At 35.6% G+C, this 19,894-nt stretch overlaps 1 protein-coding gene across 1 annotated transcript; it reads left to right on the top strand.

Annotated features, from left to right (window-relative positions):
* The first annotated feature begins 10,264 nt into the window (after positions 1–10,264).
* CLEC12B (C-type lectin domain family 12 member B) lies at positions 10,265–19,639 on the top strand. The gene is given in 8 exon segments (XM_070269861.1): positions 10,265–10,355; positions 12,154–12,168; positions 12,171–12,251; positions 14,161–14,259; positions 14,262–14,378; positions 14,891–15,044; positions 16,944–17,060; positions 19,348–19,639. Coding segments are annotated over 8 exon segments (825 nt in total). The 3' UTR covers positions 19,499–19,639.
* The last annotated feature ends 255 nt before the right edge of the window (positions 19,640–19,894 follow it).

Raw genomic sequence — 19,894 nt, 5'->3', positions numbered from 1 at the left:
TAGACCATTCCTAATTATGACCTAGAATTCATCCAAATTCTTGCATCTTTTGCAAGTCAAATTTTTTCAGAAATTGGAGAACTTCACTTGAGGCAGGCTTCATATCGCTCAAATTTAGGTATAGAAGGAAAACAATCAAATAAAGTGAACTAATGCAGTTAGTGACTTGATGTATTGCACTCAAGTAATGTTTGCACTTTAAAGTGAATTTCCGGGAATGGAAAATCTTAACTCAATGAATTCATGTAATTTCAAGTATAGTGGTCCTTAGATGAAGAACTATGTGGGGGAAAAGATTATATTCCAGTGCTCTTTATGTCACAATATAATAAGTATTTCACATGTTTAACTTTATGAAATGGGCTTCTAAATTGCTATTTTAGCATACATTGAGAGTAGTTATAAGAACAGTCATAGAAAGGTAGCTGCTGTACTTGTAGGCATATTGGTGAGGGTGCTGTCTCTTTTGTCATTAGAGTTGCTCTTGTACACTTTTATAGCAGATATTTTTGTTAAACTTCCATGGCCAGAAAAGCTTTACTTTTCAATATAGTAATCACATAGTCTTGTGTCAAGTATTTTGTTTACTAACTTTCCCTTTAGCACCGCTTGTATATATTTTTCTTTCTTCTTTTCTCCTCCACTTTGAATTCTTTGTCAATTCACTTAAAATAATCTTTTATTTTAAAATTTCTTTCCCGGCATACCTCGAATTATTTTGAGAATGAGGTAAAGAACGAACAAAACAAACATGAAAGGCATTGCCTGATTTTTAAAAACCAAACTTAGCATGATTTAAATATTTTTACCAAAAACCAATATTTAATCAAAATCCCACTTACTTTAAGTAAATATCAAATTTAATAATGTCTAAAAATCAAATAATCAAATTTCTTAAATCCCCAAACCCACTTTTGTCACTGAATTTCTTATCTCAGTTAAAATATTCAGTGTTTTCCAGTCATAAGCTGGTAAATCCAGATCATTACTCCACCATTCGTCTAGCGCTACTTCTGTTCGAGTAACTTCTGTTTCAGCCAAAGTAACTCTTCACTCTTCCTGACAGTGCATGATAGCCCCAATCTTCCAGCACAGGCTGAGAATTAGTTTGACCCTCCCTCTCTTCCATTGCCTGCGTTTACTCACACACCAAACCCAAGGGTTTTCTTTCACCTTAACTCCTCTCTTCTATGTTCTTTCTGTTACTGCCTTACTGTAGTGGGGTTTTTTTGCAAAATGTACAGAAACACTGAAAAATAATTGTGACTAAGTGACAGAGAGAAAAGAGTGTGGAAGGTATAGTTCAACTGACATGTTTTCAAGAAAGCTTTATTCTGGTCTCTTAGTAACCAAACAAGTAACTTCTGAAATTTATCAGTAAGTTAAATCAAATATGCAAATGCAAGATCAGTGGACACTTGGAAGCCTTAGAATTATTGTAAATGTTTTCTTGTTCAATCAACAGAAGGTATAAGAAGGTATGAAATACAACAATTAGCTTGCTTTGTTCAGGTTTCCACATCTCCAGGTCTTGATTTAACTATAAAAATATCCCATTTATTCTTCTTGCAAACAACCAGGAATATGCTGGGCTTACTTTTTGATTCATAAATGCTTAAAATTGTCCATTTAACACCAGAAGTAGGTAAAGCTGAAATGAGTAACACTAAGCCTCAGACAATATTCCTTTCCTATATCTTGGCTTCTGGATTCTCCCTTGTTTCTTTCTCCTTAATGTTTGTAATGCATCACTGGTTTTTGCATCTTTGATTACTCTAGCCACAGGCTGAGTGTCTTGTGTTAAGATCTACGTTCTATAAAAATATATAGGCTGGCCTGGTGGTGTAGTGGTTAATTTCACGTGCTCTGCTTCAGTGGCCCAGGGTTCGCAGGTTCAGATCCTGGGCAAGGACCTACACACTGCTCTTCAAGCTGTACCGTGGCAGCATCCCACATACAGGGTTGGCATGGATGTCAGCTCAGGGACAATCTTTCTCATCAAAAAGATAATAAAAAAAATAAATAACTTATATATATATACTTTTATTTTTATCCCCCAAACATGGCCTTGTGGTGTGAGAAATACACTGGGTGAGTACAGAGACTCTCAGGGTCAACGAAGCCCCTGATAACATTAGTCTTAATTCTGCTTCCTCCCTCTACATAGCCTATAAATACCAGCTGAGTTAGCAAAAACTAAGCAGAGAACTGCAGGAAAAAGAGATAGATATAACAGACTTTTCTCTTTCCTTTTCCAAAATCCAGAGGCTTTTCTAGATAACTTTTTAGTCACCCTAAAGGGCTTATCATTAACATTTTATTTCTGCTTGCATATTTTATCACTTCCTCTTTTCTTGGCTTAGGAAAGTGTAGCTGAAAAAGTCCTTTATTCCAAATATCCTGATGAATTTGAATTTGGAATAAAAATTTTTATTTTTTTAATATTATAGAGATTGAGTCACTTTTACATAAATTATTTATTTTAAAGCAAATATTTTATTAATTGAATATGCTTCAGACACTGAAATTGGTGGTGATTATTCACGGAGAACGTTATAGTCTTAGTCCTTATGGAGCACAGAGTCTTAGATTTTAGCTACCCTTTATTTTTTAGTATTTAGAACACTTCTCTCACCCCACCACATGCCAGCCTGTATTCTTTATCCCTCTTCCTCCTTCATTCTTTCCATTGCACTCATCACTGTCTGGCACACCGAGTCTTCTTTTTTTCTTTTTTTTTTTTCTGCTTTTTTCCCCCTGATCCCCTCAGTACATGGTTGTATATATCTTAGCTGTGGGTCCTTCTAGTTGTGGCATGCAGGACACTACCTCCACATGGCCTACCGAGAGGTACCATGTCCCTGCCCAGGACCCAAATGGGCGAAATCCTGGGCCACGGAAGCAGAGCATGCGAACCCAACCACTCAGCCACAGGATGGCTCCCACACATAGTCTTCCGATATGTGTACATTTTTGTCATGTATCCCCACAAGAATGTACTTTATGGTACTAAAATAGTGACTGACATACAGTTACCATACAATAGATATTTGGTGAATGAAAGAATATGTGCACAATAGGCATTTTCACCCTAACATTACACATGTAGAAAGAGAAGTTTAAGGAATTTGGGGACTTTTTTATGATCATATTTCTTGTAAAAAGCAGTACCATCTACCTAATTTCCAAGTTCTTTCCACTACATAAAGACACCTTTCGAATTTAGGTATTGTCCAGATTCTATTATCTACCTTTATAGCTGAAGAATGAATAAAAATACACTAGGATCACAATGGTAAAGTAGAGATGCAAAAACAAAGGAAACTAGTGGAATGCACCTCACTGTGGATAAGACTGATCAACATATAACGAGGACTAGTGGATGTGTAGAAGAGAAAGACAAAAAGAAAGTCATGTTGACTACAATGAGTGTTATAATAATGTCTCTAAACTGAAAAAATCAAAAGGAATGAGCATTTTGCAGTTGGTGATATCGTTTTACAGACTTCTAAATGTACACCATCTTTAAGCTAGCCCTTGGGTGCATTTATCAGTGATATCTTGTTCCTTATCTCAGTCCTGTGCATTAAAATTGTTGGTTTACCTTTGACTTACTAGCCTTCTACACACATATTAAACTCTGTTTATCTTTGGAGAAGGCTAGGATTTCCTGTCGTGAAAAAAAGCATAATCAATATTTTTCTTTCGTTTTCAGAAAGTTTAAACATGTGGATTGAAAAGTGGAATGTGTTTTATTAAATATTAATGAACTAAACAATGAATAACCATCAGACAATGGTAGCAGAGCATTTTGTTAGACACAGTGGAGAAAATGAAGGAAAAAATGTGTTAGACTGCACCCGTAACACTGAGAAGTTTATCATGCACATGCTTACAAAATATCTGTAAGTAAGAAAGTTAAATAATAATCAAATGAAATACATAAGACTTGAGTTAAGATTTGAAGGAAAGGCAAAGATTGCATAAGAAGAGAGAGGAAAGACAAATGTGTCTCAGGCAGGACAAACATCTGAACAAAGCTAGGGAAGTTTGAATGAGTATGATGTGACCAAGGAAAGTTAATTGGTCAAGTGTATTTGAACTGAGGATTCATGTCACAGTATATTGGGATATAAGGTGTTCTGTTAAAATTACTACTAAACTTACATTGCAGAGAGAATTAATTAATCAGTTATTTGAACATATATTTATTTATCACTGTGTATGTCCCAAGTACTAGTTCATTTTCTGGGGATTAAGCGCTGAACAAAACTTACAAGAGTTGTGCTCTTATTGAGCTTATATCCTAGTGGAGGGTGGTGAGCACAGATAGCAAAGAAGCAAGAAAGAAAAGAGCAAGATAATTTCAGATCATGATAAGTGCTATGAAAAAAATCATATAATGGAACTTTACTGGTGAGACGTGGGGCTGGACTTAGCCATGGTGCCTGGGAAGTTGCAAGTTTCCTTCCAATCTTAAGATCATTGAGAATAGTTTAAGCTTATTTCTGATATAATGATAGTGATAGCTATCATTTATTATTGTTTCTATATGCTTGCATTAATTACCTTTGTGGTAGGTACTATGCCAATTTTACTAATAAGAAAAATAAAGCACAGAGATTAACTTGTAAAAGTCACCAGACAAGTAACAGTGGATTTGGGATTTGAAGCAATCAGTCTGTCTTCATAACCCTTTATTTTAATCAGGGTATTTTATTATGCCGATCGGATGAACATACATTTCAAAATAAATTCTATCCTATATTCATCCTCTGGCTCCTCCTTGTGGCCATTTATTTTCTTTCTGTTTTTATTTTTTCTTTAGGTCCTTGATACCTCTGGATTTAATCTTCACTTTTTTCCATTATTTTTTTGTAAATAATTTTGGATTAATTTTCATTCCACCCTTCTCTGGGTACTATCCAATATAGACCCCTCTTTAAAAGCATTCTCTGAAATAGGCATAATATGTGGGAACGGAATGGTCATTGAAGAACAGAGTGAAAATATAACTTCCTATCTTGTAAACTCAGTATTTCTTTTAATGTGTTCCAAATCAACAACACTTTCATATTTAATATCTATGTTCCCTTAATTTTCACAATGAACAGTATTTTCTGATGAATTTAATTCATGTTAGATCAGCAAGAGAAGTCAAAGGTAATTTTAGGTGTTTGGCGGAGGAACTGTAAGTATGAAGTTCTCATTTATTGAGATGGAAAAAAGTAGAGTGAAACCATTGGGAAAGAGGTTTTTTTTTTTTAATGTAAATTTGAAAATCCTATAACACATCTAAATAAGTACAGCAAGTCTCCAGTCAGATATATGGGCCTGGAGATCAAACCCTGACATGAAGACACATACTTAATGGTCATCTATGTATGGCTGTTACTTGAAGCTGTGAATCTAGAAAAGCTCATCCGGGGATGAGCTTAAAAGAAGATAGATGGCCAAGGACTGAATTCTGGGGCACAACAGCATTTTGAAGCCTGGTAAGGAGAAATCAGCAGATCTGATAGAGGACCAGACAGCGAAGTAAAAAGAAAAACAAGATAATGAAGTCCTGGAGAACAGAGAAATTTGGAGAATAATTAGAAGTTAAAGAGAATAATCAGTTACATCAAATGCTGCTTATAGGTTGAGTAAAATGAATCTTGAGAAATAGCCATTGCATGTGTTAATGTGGAAGTGATAGTGACTTAGGAGTATTTTTATAGAAATAGTGAGGGAACAAGCCTGAGTAAAGGGATTTAAGGAAAAGTAGGAAGAAACAGCAGGCATAGACAACTTTCGAACCCTTTTGTTGTTAAGAGAATTAGAGAAAAGGAGTGATGATGTATATGTGTGTGGAGGGGTAAGCAAAAAAATGTTTTGGCTTATTTTTAAAATGGGAAATATTATACCATATTTGTAGGATAAAGTGAATGAACCAGTAGAGATGAAAAAAAGTGATGATGCCAGAGAGAGAAAATTACAAGTTAAAACTCTCTAAGCGGGTAGGTGGAATGGATTTCAATGTATGGATGGAGACTGACCATAAATAAGAGTTTGTACAATTTAACCATGAAAAATGGTTGAAAATTATATCATCTTACATACAGATGTAAAATGTTTTCTGTATTGTATAAGTTGTCCGTGCAACAGAGGAAATCCTTTGCTGATGTTTTTATTTTCTCAAGATAATAAGAAACCAGGTCATCAATTGAGTTTAAGGAAAGAAGAAATTTGAGAATTGAGAAAGGATGAGAAATTGGTAATATTTTTCTAGGAGAGTCACAGAATGGATTGATTAGTATGAGTGCTGGGAAGTTATAATTCAAAAATATAAAATAAGACCAGTTAAAATGCGACCATTCAGCTACTTGTACGCAAGTATAGAGTAGGTAGAGTTGGATTTAACCTGATTTCATTTTCCAGATGTGTCTGATGAATTAAGGGATAAGCAATAAACTTTTAGTTGTATATAAGGAAATTATTATTATTATTGACCCTGGTAAATAGTGTAAGCTAGATAAAATAGGAAATGAGATGAGAAATTTATGACAATGAAATGGTGGCATGGTCACTGAATTTGATATCCCAGTGGGCATCAAAGTACTGTAGGCCCTAAAATCTCCATAGGGAGTGGGCTGAAAAGACAAGAGTTGGAGGTGAAAGAGTAGAATATCTAAAACTGAGGAGGTGCTTACATTGGTAATGAAATTTTCTAGACTCTAGTGCAGCACTGTCCAGTAGGATTTTCTGTGATAATGGAAATGTTATATATTTGCATTGTTCAGGCCCATAGTCAAGAGGAACACGTGGATACTGAGCACTTGAAGTATAAGTATATGACTGAAGAAATAAATTTTTAATTTTAATTAAGTTTAAATAGTCACATGTGGCTAGTAACTACAGTACTGGACAGCATAGCTTCAAAGTATAATCTCCATAGTGGGTGGCTGATTTGTGGGTGGGGTCAAGGTTATTAGAGGTAAATCCAGGAACACAGAGCCCAGGGTATTGGAATTGTCACCTACCCAGAATTTGAAATAATGGATAATCATGACAGGAGTAGAGGTCACTAAGGAGATTTAAGAAAAAATGATAAAGAAATAAGGAGAAACATCCTAGAATTTGGTAGATAACTGCAAGAAGATATGTTATTTGATAGTGTAATCTGATAAAATGTGCTACAGAGATGCTGGAAGTCTTTAAGGGAGAAAAGTATAAACAGTAATTTTTAAAGTAACAAAATTGTAAACTAATAATAGATAATACCTTTTAGGATCATAATAGTAGAAAGTGTGTAGGAAGTATGATCAATCTTCCTTATAGAATTGGGAGCCATATGAAATTTTTCATCATTGTTTTACCCAAGCATTATTTCATATAAGATAGTAAGGAGTTAAATACTTTCTTATGGAACTTTAAGGTGTTTCAAAGAATTAGGGAAATGAAAATGAAAACCTAGTCTTTGCAAAATTTGATAAAATTGAAAGACTAGACCAGAGATAGAAAAACATCCCGGAACTCTGATTTTTGCAATCATCTTTTTGAATTAACTTTTCCTCATATCAGTGGTCTCTACCTTTACCTAATTTACCTAGAATGGTAAACATGAGCATAGATTTTCTATTCATTCCCACATTTTTGATAGTGGGGTTTAGTTGAAATATGACCCGTAGCCTCCAAACTTCTTTTTGATTGAGCACTCAATTAATTTGAAAAGAAAAAAATGAATATGAACAAGGCATATATACACATTTATATATTTAAAGATCATGCACAAATGCTCCTGGAGAATTATTCTTATGATGACAGTGCCTTTCTATAACCCATTGGATGTTTGTTCACACCCCTGAGGTGGGTGCAGCTGATTCTGGAGAACTTTGACTAAGATCATCTTCACACAGAGGTGGATCTGGGAGGTCCGGATCACTCCCTCAGCCATCTGACCATAAAACTCCACACCAAATCCTCCTCCTGAGTACAGTTATCTAATTTCTCCTTCTCTCCCTAAAGGAAACCTTTAGAAAATATTCCTTAGGTCCTTTGCTCATGTATAGTGCTTAAATATTTTTTTTGAGTTCTGCATTAGTTTCCTATTGGTGCTGTACCACATTACACAAATATAGCAGCTTAAATAACACAAATTTATTGTCTTACAGCTCTGTAGGTTAGAAGTCTGTCGTGGGTCTCATTGGCATAGAACCAAGGTTGTGAGCACAGCTGTGTTCCTTCTAGAAGGCTCTATGGGAGATCCGTTTTCTTGCCTTTCCATCTTCTAGCCTGCATTCCTTGGCTCCTAACCCCATTCCTCCATCTTCAGCCAGCAATGGTGTATCTCTTTGGCCCTTCTTGGTTGTCACATCTCTCTCTGATCACATCTAGGAAAGGTTCTCCGCTTTTAAGAACTCCTGTGATTACACTGGACTCATCCAGATAATACAGGATAATTTCCTCACCTCAATGTCTGTAACCCTAATCACCCCTGCAATGTCCCTTTTGGCATTGAAACTACCATATTCAGATGTTACAGGGGCTAGGACAGGGAGATCTTTGAGGGGCTGTTATTCTGCCTACCGCAGGTTCTTAACAACAATTTGCTTTGTTACATAAATTAATACATTTTATGGTGGGATTAGAAGTAAATACAGTACTTTACAGGCTCTGTGAACCCACTGGCTATTGTGACTAAATGATCAACTGAAAGTGCAATGTGCTGTTTTTTTCTAGTGTCATTCCAAATATTAGCCAGAACACTTTCTATGTAGTAAAATGTCAACTCTTTATTGCTCACGTGATGTTGTTGAAATTTATAGTATCCCAGTGTAAATCCCTGTGCCGAGTTTACCTCAGTTTTATTGGAAATATCTTTTCAGGGCAATTTTAGGCCTAAGAAAGAGAAGATAGATATTAGTTATTTTATCAAGTTATGATTTTTTAAAATATTGATCACCTTCTTCATTTTTATTTTTCTTTAATTTTTCTCCCCAAAGCCTCAGGTGCATAGTTGTATATCCTAGTTGTAAGTCATTCTATTTCTTCTATGTGGGATGCCACCACAGTATGGCTTGATGAACAATGTATAGGTCTGCACCCAAGATCTAAACTGGCAAACCCGGGGCCGACAAAGCACAGTGCCCAAACTTAATCACTCCGCCATGAGGCAGGCCCCTCAAGTTACTTTTTTAACGAAATGTAAATAAATTGTAGCTCAAAGATCCTAGAAGGCATAAAGACACTAAAACTTCCCCCATAATCAGTGTTCCATGTGAGTATCCAGCACTATTTGTGCCTTTAGTTGTCCCAAATTCCATCTTCTTATTTTTCAGACCTAAAAGACTGCATGCCTTCTATGGGAGTTTTAGCTGCTCCACAAAATGACTGTGGGCTGCCCTCAGGTTAAAAACCAAACAAACAAATTAAAAACAAAAATAAAAGCACCATATCATATGCTAGTCTCATTCTCTCCAGAATCTGGTTTTTTTTTTTTCACTCTTCTGACACTTCAGGTAGTTATGTTTTAAATCTTGTCCGGAGTATTAGTTGTTACCTGCAGGAGCGTTACTCTGTTAAGAACTTACTCAGCCATGCCAGAAGGGAACTTCCACTCTCACTCAGTTTTAATAGCTATCAATTTCTTCTCCAGGCCCCATTGACAATATCATGTATGTCTGTGTCTGTCTGTCTGTCTGTCTGTCTCTCTCACCACACTCACACTCACACACACACACAACACATGTTTATATTTCTTAAAACAACCAGGTGTGTATGGTTTTTAACTATACAGCTCTTCCTGTCTCAGTATGTGTGACTAAATAGCAATTCTTGCCTTATCGTGTATATCTGCTTGATATCTGATATGAATGAGGATAAACCAGATCCAATGTCTCCATACAGGATTAGCCGGCCTTTGACACATGTCAAAACGACAACCTGATCTTTTACCTGGAGGATCATGGGAATTCCACTGTGCAACCACCATTTCCACTCTGCCTCTTAACTACTCTGTCTTTGCTTCACAGCAAGAAACAATGCTGAATGAGCAGTTTGCCATCTAGAGTATTCTGATTTCTAAAGAGAATATTTGACTTCTCTCACTTTCTCTGCAGAAAAATTCATTATCGTTCTGTCCTTACAGAAGGACAGTGGGGTGTCTTTTGAATCAGTTGAGTGTCTATATAAAAGCTCCTAACCTTGAAAAGAACATCTTGTTCCCAGGACTGAAAATACTGAAACATTAATTAAGTAATTTATAGTAGTGCTTTCTTCTACAATGTCCAAAGAAGTGACCTACGTGACACTCACATTTCAGGATTCTGTTAGAGAAGGATATATTTGGGATAGAAATAATCTAACAAAAAGAGGTAGGAGTTCAGAGAAAGCAAGATGTGACCTTGGGGAATGAACACGTGTTAAATGCCTTGCAGTGCTGTTTGACACTCATGCTAAAGAGAAAGATGCTGTGGAATCTCCGAAATGGAGACGAAGTTAGGAACGTAATAGTAGAGTGAGTGTTCCCAATACTGAGGGAGAAATATGCAGCTTCTGGGACCTCTTAGAATTGTGTGATAGCACTATGTTTCATGAAGCTCTGTTTCTAATGAACCATTTTGATTGGATATGCCAGAACCTGAGTTTGGAGACTAAGACATTTCTTTTTATAAATGTAGTTCTTGGTATTAATACCTTGCAGAGATGCCAGGGGAATATTCTTTTAGAAGCTAGTTTGGAGGTTTCCAAAATAGAGAAAGTGAAGAGAATTTTTTTTTGATGGTATAAATAACTGTAGAGAAAAACTGGAGGATGAGTGAGTCTGAAATAGACAAGAGCTCATTTTTTGTTTTGTTACTATTTAAAAACTTTTCTTTGGGTAATTGAAATTCCCAGTATAATTAATAATGGTGAATCAATAATAACAATATCTATGTAATATTTTATATACATTACATAATATCTTCATCGAAATATAATTGTGAAGTAAAGGAAATAATATAAATATTTTCTCCAATGTATTAATGAGAAAACTGAGACTGAAAGAAATTAAATGATTTAACCAGGTTTATGCAACTGTTATGTGGTGGAGACCAGACTCAGTTCTAGTCTTCCACTCATTCCCTTGTACTCAGTTGGAATAAATGGCAATCTCTGTGACCAGGAATCTAATTCAATATATCAGACTGCATAGCTTACCTTCAAGAATCTGTTGACAGTTCAGGTTGTTGTCCTGAATCACCCAAAACGTATGAACTACATCTTCCTTGTCTTTAGATTTATTTTTAGTTTAAGCATGTAGGGGGGTGTGTGTGTGGTTTGGGGGAATGATATACAAAAAAAGGATGGAAATAGACTTTGCATGTGTCTAATAAAGGTGATTATACATTTTTGCCATTAAAAAAAAATCGAAATCTAATCTTTGAGAAAAAGAAAATTGTGGATGTGGTGCATGTGATAATGCACGCGTAGATTGCATTAATCTATCTGAAATACTGGGCTAGATGCCTTTTGATCCTGAATTAAGAAATAAGAAGGTAAGAAGGTGAGGTAAACATGAGAACCACTTGTGTGTGTGTATATATATATATATAGAGAGAGAGAGACAGAAAGAGAGAGAGAGAAATGATGCTAAATTTTGAAGAGCTGTCCACTTGCTTTCTGGTCTGTTCACTGTTTGTAGGTTAGATTGTACATTCATATCTTCTTTCATTCAATATTCATTCATTATCTAGTAGGTGATAAATAAAATGGATAATAGATAAAAATAAAATCCACAATAATTGTTACCTTATGGAGATTGGTAATCTCAAAAACTTGGGATCTCTCCTATTGTCAGGCTCATCCAGAGAAGCAGTACCTGCAACATCTCATCTCATTCATGAATTCAGTAAACTGAAGAAGAAATGTGTGTGATACTGTAAAACAAAAAATTCAAAAATTAGGAGATTTACTCTTAAAGGAAAGGAGAATGGTGGAGAAAATAAATGGAGAACTGATGGTGGAGTCTTACTGTGCATCATTTTAGGTATTTTCTACATAGAGGCATTGAAGAAGCAAGAGAAGAATTTTAGGAAGTTTAGGAAACTTCCTAAGTGGGAGAAATAAACAACCCATGTGTAACCACCACAGGCAGTTCTGTTTGTTAATTCTTCTGTTGGCTTTCTGCAGAGTATCCAGCTCCATCCCTACATGGCTTCAGGCTGGCCTGAGTCTGCCAACTCCTTGTCTGATGCTACTGACTGGGCTGGTGATCTTGGGGATTATGTGTAAGTATATTTGCTTCAAACCCAAGAAAGGTGATTAGCAGATGCATTTGTAAACTATGTAAATTCAAGTTGGATGATATGACAGGTGCTACATCCTGAATAGTACTTTATAATACTTCACTTCATCTCTCTCTCATTCTCCGTGTTTCCAAGACAAACCAGTAAGATATATACTTTATTATTATGTGGATTTTGCCCTAAATCCATTGCCTTCTCTTGATAAACTAGATGGGACTATGAAGACAACTTTTATTTTTCTAGTTATTGGTTGGAATAAGGAGCCTCTTTTCTTCACAGACATACATCCACTTATTATCCCAGTGGTGAGAAACAGGGAGTCGAGGGAAGTGGATTCAAGGAGAAGAATGCCATTTCATTTACTTCTAAGACTTAGTACATAACTGGCTTAATCTTCTCACTCTAGACCTTTCTAGGGTGGAGAAAACTTCTAAGCAGCAGCAACAGCCTGACTGCTATAAATGAGAACGAGATACAAACAAGGAGGAAGAGCTGCCTGATATAACTTACCCAGCAGATAGAAAGTTGAACCATCTCCACATAACAATGGAAGCTCCACTTCCAAGCATAATAGCCAAAAAAAGAGTATTTCCTTGATTCTAACTCATTATCGGGTAGTTGGGGGTGGACAGGATAGGGAGTCCCGGACTAAAAATGAGTGGGAAAACATCCTGAGAATACGCATTTTGTAAGATGTTGTTAGGTATATGATGTAAGGGGTAGTGAGTTGCACAGTATTCACTTTCTGGGGACTTGCAGTCAATTAAGTTTATTTGCTGAATGATACTAACATCTACTCTGCTACTTTCATTTCTTTTTATATATGTAAGATCTCATGGATAATTAGGATTTAGAAATACATATTTGGACATATAAATAGAGGCTAATGATGTAGCTTGCTCTTTTGAAAAGAAATATGATGTTCTAGCAGTAACAGATAATCAATATCCAACCATTATGAGGATTAATGGTTGATCTTCTACAATGATGTATATTTAAAAAGTGAAGTTGCAATGATTTATATTCATTGGTTCACTATAGAAGGGTGGACACTTTTTTTCTAAAGTGTGGTGCTTTTAGCACAATTGTTCTTAAATTTATTATGGTGGTGTCATCTGAAGTTTATTAAAATGTCATATTTTATGAATTCAGGACCAAAAATGATCTAGTGTGGCATTAAAATCTGCTTTTTTAAAAAACAACTACCCCAGGTGATTCTAATGCAAGTGTTCTGCAGACCATACTTTGAGATACTCATTGCCCCCAAAGGATTCTGTTCCTATTAAAATAATGATTAGCAGACATTTGGCCCACACCAAAAGGTCTCTGATATTTGCAGGACCATTTGGTTCTGTCCCAAATATCCATCAGACATTTGATCCATGCCAAAAGGTCCTTGATATTTCGTCTTGTCCACAACCATTGGCAGGGACCAAGTATGCTGATAGACATTTTGAACAGGACCAAATTTCAAGGACCCTTTGGCATGGACCAAATATCTTATAGACATTTTGGCCAGGACCCAATGTCCTGCATGGAAAACAACAATTACATGAACCAAGTCCATATAGAAAAAAGAAAAAAATTCCACCAAATGAATGGCAGAAAGACCATTATTGCCTTAGATGAAATGTCAGAAATATGTAATTATTAATTCATTATTTTAATGCAAGTACAATCGTAATTAAAATATAAATAAAATTATAAAATTAGCTATAAACAACCTGGAATATAAAGTCATATGGTGTGTTTCTTCCATGATACCTCAATTATTAGAAGCTACTAATGAATATTGTAAAAATATAAGAAATATTACTGTGTGAAGAGAATTATTTATGGCTATCATGAGAATAAAAAGGTATATGAACTTGTCTCCTGTTATGTCTTGGAGTTTTGTAGACAGCTAATGATATTAACTCACACTCAGAGAAATTGAGTCAACTTCAGAAAATCATCCACTAACTGCAGAATAACTTATCTCAGCAGCTGAGCACTACAGAAACTTTCCCATGGAGGAGAAACTTCTCAAATCACAGATCTCCAATCTATTGAAAATGTGGGGAGAAATGGCCATCAAACTCTGCCAAGAGCTAGTCATTAACACTTCAGGTAATCAGGACCTGTTGACCAGTCATGTCAAATCTGTTGCCCCAGTTTATGTTGCTTATGTACACTGCATCAGACTATGAGAGAGTTATGTAATCCAATGACCTCTATTGATGCCACACTAAATTTACAGAAGACAAGGGAAGATAAAAATTCATTTGATATTTTTGAAAGCACAGAGGCAAATTTGGGAAGCATCTTAGAATGATACCAATCTGGATACTTCAGCCCCTCATTTTATGAACAATTTTTAGGTGATCCTGTTGCCTTAAGAAGTAAAAGGTGTAGCCGGTAATTCTGAAGCTGGAGGACTGAACCCTGAAAAGGGAATTTCAGTCACCATTGTCCCAACTCATAATTGGTGGTGACTTCATTTTCAGAGTCTCCTAAAGCAGTATATTTTCAGGGTGCTGGCTCTCAGACATATTGTCAAATGAAATGATTTAGTTTCCCAAACCTTCCCGGTCACTCTAGACTTGTTTAGTTTGTACTATTGGGTGTAATTTCTTTTTTAGATGATAAATGTAATCCCTGTCCTAAGATGTTGCAATAGTACCCAAACAGTTGTTACTATTTTTCAACAAGTGAGGAAAAAACCTGGACCAACAGTAGAAAAAACTGCATGGACAAGAACTCCACCTTGGTAAAGATAGATAACTTGGAAGAAAAGGTCTGATTGAATCTTCTTCCCTGGTTTGAGAAATTATCTACATAATGGAAAGTAAATAAATAGAGTACCTGACTCACAGAGTAAGAATCAGTGTATTTTGAATGAGAATTAATAAATGAATTTAATGAATGTTCCCACCTACCTTACTTCTGCAAACTTGAAAGTGGCTCTCGCATAACATATTTCCTGTTTTCTCTCTCAGGATTTTCTTTTCTTTTTTTTAAATTTCATGATTAAAGTTTAATATAACATTTGAAAACCAATCAACAAAATCCATTACATTAACGTAAAAGGAGAATAATCATTTCAAACCTTCCATAGATGCAAAAAAGCATTTGATAAACTTCAACACTCAATCACGCGAAAAGTCTATAGGAAACTAGGAAAAGAAGTGAATATTCTTAATCTTTTTTTTATTGCAGTAACATTGGATTATAACATTATATAGTTTTCAGATGTACATCGTAACATATTTCAAATTCTGTGTGGATTGCATCATGTTCAGTATCCAAAAATTAATTATAATCCATCATCACATGTGTGAGCCTAATCACCCCTTTTGCCCTCCCTCCCCCCCACTTCTCCTATGGTAACCACCATCCAATCTTTGTTGCCATGTGCATGTTTGTTGTTGTTTTCATCTTCTAATTATGAGTGAGATCATATGGTATTTAACTTTCTCCCTCTGACTTATTTCACTCAGCATAATACCCTCAAAGTCCATCCATGTTGTCATAAATGACTGGATTTCATCATTTCTTAAAGCTGAGTTGTATTCCATTGTGTATATATACCACATCTTCTTTATCCATTCATCCCTTGATGGGCACCTAGGTTGCACCCAAGTCTTGGCTATTGTGAACAATGCTGCAATGAACATAGGGCTGCATGTATCTTTATGTATTTGTGTTTTCAATTTCTTTGGATAAATACCCAGCAGTGGAATAGCTGGATCATATGGTAGGTCTATTTTTAATTTTCTGAGTATACTCCATACTGCTTTCCATAATGGCTGCACCAGTTTGCACTCCCACCAGCAGTGTATGAGGGTTCTCTTTCTCCACATCCTCTCCAACACTTGTTGTTTCCTGTCTTGTTAATTATAGCCATTCTGACCGGAGTGAGGTGACACCTCATTGTAGTTTGGATTTGCATTTCCCTGATAGCTAATGATGTTGAACATCTTTTCATATGCCTGTTGGCAATCCGTATACCTTCTCTGGAGAAATCTCTCTTCAGGTCTTTTGCCCATTTTTTAATTGGGTTGTTGGTTTTTTTGTTGCTGAGATGTATGAGTTCTTCGTATATTTTGGATATTAACCCCTTATCTGATATGTGGTTGCAAATATCTTCTCCCAATTGTTAGGTTGTCTTTTCATTTTGTTGATGGTTTCCTTTGCTGTGCAGAAGGTTTTTAGTTTGATGTAGTCCCATTTGTTCATTTTTTCTTTTGTTTCCCTTGCCCGGTCAGACGTGGTACTTGAGAATATGCTGCTAAGACCGATGTCAAAGAGCGTACTGCCTATGTTTTCCTTTAGAAGTTTCATGGTTTCAGGTCTTCCATTCAAGTCTTTAATCCATTTTGAGTTGATTTTTGTGCATGGTGTAAGATAATGGTCTACTTTCATTCTTTTGCCTGTGGCTGTCCAGTTTTCCCAGTAACATTTATTGAAGAGACTCTCCTTTCTCTATCATATGCTCTCGGCTCCCTTGTTGAATATTAGCTACTCATAAATATGTGGGCTTACTTCTGGGTTCTCAATTCTGTTCCATTGGTCTGTGTCTCTGTTTTTGTGCCAGTACCATGCTGTTTTGGTTCCTATGGCTTTGTAGTATATTTTGAAATCAGAGAGTGTGATACCTCCAGCTTTGTTCTTTTTTCTCAGGAATCTCTCTCGGGATTTTCTGAAGTCAAAACCATTATTTGAGTTTTCTTTCTTCTGGTTGGGATTACAATGGGATCCATCTGGCAAAAGTTGGCTATGAGAGGATGGCTCTATCCACTCTCCATTCTTGTAAGTCTCTAACTATTGAGAAAACACCAAGCTAGGAATAGTAAAAAATGGAATACTAAGAAAATAAATGTTAATTATAAGAATTATAAATCTATATATAGAGAAAGAGTAAAGTGTGCAAAGGAAAGAGAGCTTCAGTAACAAATATTGAAAGGAGGAGTACCTAATTTCACATGTGTGACAAACTCATGGCAAGACAGTGAATCTCATTTATTTGTTTAAATTTATTTATTTATTTAGTAAACACAAATGATACTTAGATGTTCAAAGTACTTTACAAATACTAGCCCTATGATAAAGGCACTGTTATAGTTCCATTTTATAGAGGAAGAAATTGTCATAGGAGACTACGTAACTTACCGAGGTCACTCAGCTCATAAGTGGCAAAATCAGGGCTGCGTGCTTTAGTGATCATGAGCTCAGCCTCTCAGCTATTCTCCAGAACTTACAATATGGAAAGTAATGTTTATCATAAGAACATACATTAACACATTTATTTAAATAGAATAATTGTCAGCTATTTTCTAACCAAAAGTAAGTCTGAATTGACTGATCAGTTTAACAATTAGTTTTTTGACAGGAACTTGCCAATTAGATTACATGACAGATTTTCTTCATGAATTAAAATGAGCTAAATCTGCCACTTTAAGGTTTTGGTGAAAATATTTAAAGTACATATTATACTCTGAATTGCATTTTTTGCAAATATTTAAAGTTATGAAAAAAGAGATGTCAACTTAAAAATGTGTAAAGGGACACAATTTTGCAAAATTATTTTAGTGAGTACAAAACCAAGTATTTTTAGGATCTCCTCTCTTTACAATTATATTAAAATGGTATAATTATATTCATATTTTAATATAACATATGGTATTTTTATATTAGATGAAATATGAGATCACTGGCATCTTTCCAGGTTTTTCTCCTAGCCTTCCTACCCAATCAAGTTATTAATCCATTCAATTAACTTCTCTTTTCCTCTTTAATGCATGTTGTCAATGTTCTTTTAAATTGAATTATAATTGCTTATTTTCTGTCAAAATACTGCACTTCAGTTGTGATTCATCAAAATTCCTTGAATAACAAACAATGATATGCCTATGCTCTTTTCCCTAGATACAGTATCTTCATCTATTTGCCAAAGTTTTGTCATGGCCTTTTCTGTTCAACACCAATCTCCCACTCTCTAATCATCACTACTAGTCAAATTAAATTGACTAGTCTGGTTTCACACAAATAATAATGGCAAAAAGCACATGCAAAGTAATAAACATACAAATAAAAACGACAGTTCCTTCTTTGTAATATTGGGCATGAAATGATTACAGATTAATCTGAGGTATTGCTGCTACGCTGAAGGCTTACAGAGTAGAACCATGACACTGTGTCAATGTAGTTGTTTCCATTTTGGAATTTGAGAAGATGTGTCCCTTCTCCCAAAGAAGTTTTAAGCCTCCCTGGCCACTCTGCTGACTCCAAATTAAAGTATGGAGGAGTGGCCTTCACAGCAAGGTTCAGAGCCTGGGGACACTGATCCCCTGAGACTGCAACTGTTACACTCAGGTTAGCGAAACTGAGCTTCAGGATCAGTTTTCTGCTGAATGAGGGCTACTCTGAGCAAGTGCATATCCTAAGAGGAAGATTTAGTAAGCCCAGCTCTGAAGCAAGAAAAGAATATCATAGGATAATGCAGGTCATTTGGATAAAAAGCAACTTGGGGCACACAAAGGATTTAGCCTCCATGAGCATGATTTTCTAATGGCATTCTTTAGGAGTTATCACCAATTCCTTAGCAGAGGACCTAGAGACTGATATCAGAACCACATCTATGTAGTTATTCATTTTCTCCCTTGACCTCTGCCTTGTTTGCTCGTCACCCTCCACATATGGATAAACATATACAAAATTATATTTGTGCATAGTAAAATGTAATAACTTTTATACAGAATGTGATTTCATTTTTCGGTTTTTCTTCATAATGTTCTCAAGTAAAGAAATTCTAGTACTTCTAATATAATCTGCATTGGGTAGTTTGTGCCATGTTAATGGAGAGAATACAAATTCTCAACCCAGAGTTTAATTATCCTTCTTAAATAATTCTACTTGGGATCATGACTAACTTGAAATAAAGAGCTCAGATATGCCAGCTTTACGGATTTTGATGCGTTGTGTAGCAGAAATCTCTCAGCACTCAGATATTTGGCTATGAGGCTGACTGGAAACACTGTATTGTTATTAAACTTCAAATATGAAATTTATAACTAATTTTAAATTCACTAATTTTCAGGTTTAGTCCCAAAGAATATGCCCAGATCAATGGATCCAAAGGATGTGCCTATTTTCAAAAAGGAAATATTTATATTTCCTGCTGGAGTGCTGAAATTTCTTGGATTTATGAGAAGACAGCTGCATTGGTGAAAACCGAAGATTTGGATTAATATGCTTCTTCCAATTTCACCAGGAAGTAAGGAACTTGTGATTAAGCTCATGTGAGGAAGGAGAAAGCTACACTAGCAGAGCCAAAAGGAGATTAAAAAGTGACTATGTATTTAAACTATTGGGCAAATAAACTCGCTTCACAGAACATTCTCCACTTCATCGTCTGATGCCTTCTGAGCTGATGTTCTTGCCATTCAGTCTTAAAATTATCACTGGGGACCTGAAGGAAGAGCTGTTCTATGGCTCCATTATTCAGTCTCAGAATCATTTCACTGAATTTCCTCTCTCTCCAATAAAAGGCTCTTTTCTCACTTTGTGCACATAGTGATATTTAAATATTGAATGGTCAGAACTGACACTGGCCAGAGCACTGGAATGAGGTCAGCGAGACTTGT

The sequence above is a fragment of the Equus caballus genome, chromosome 6 (genome assembly GCF_041296265.1).
Source record: "Equus caballus isolate H_3958 breed thoroughbred chromosome 6, TB-T2T, whole genome shotgun sequence".
Lineage (NCBI taxonomy): Eukaryota > Metazoa > Chordata > Mammalia > Perissodactyla > Equidae > Equus > Equus caballus.
This window is presented reverse-complemented; position numbering and strand designations above follow the sequence as displayed.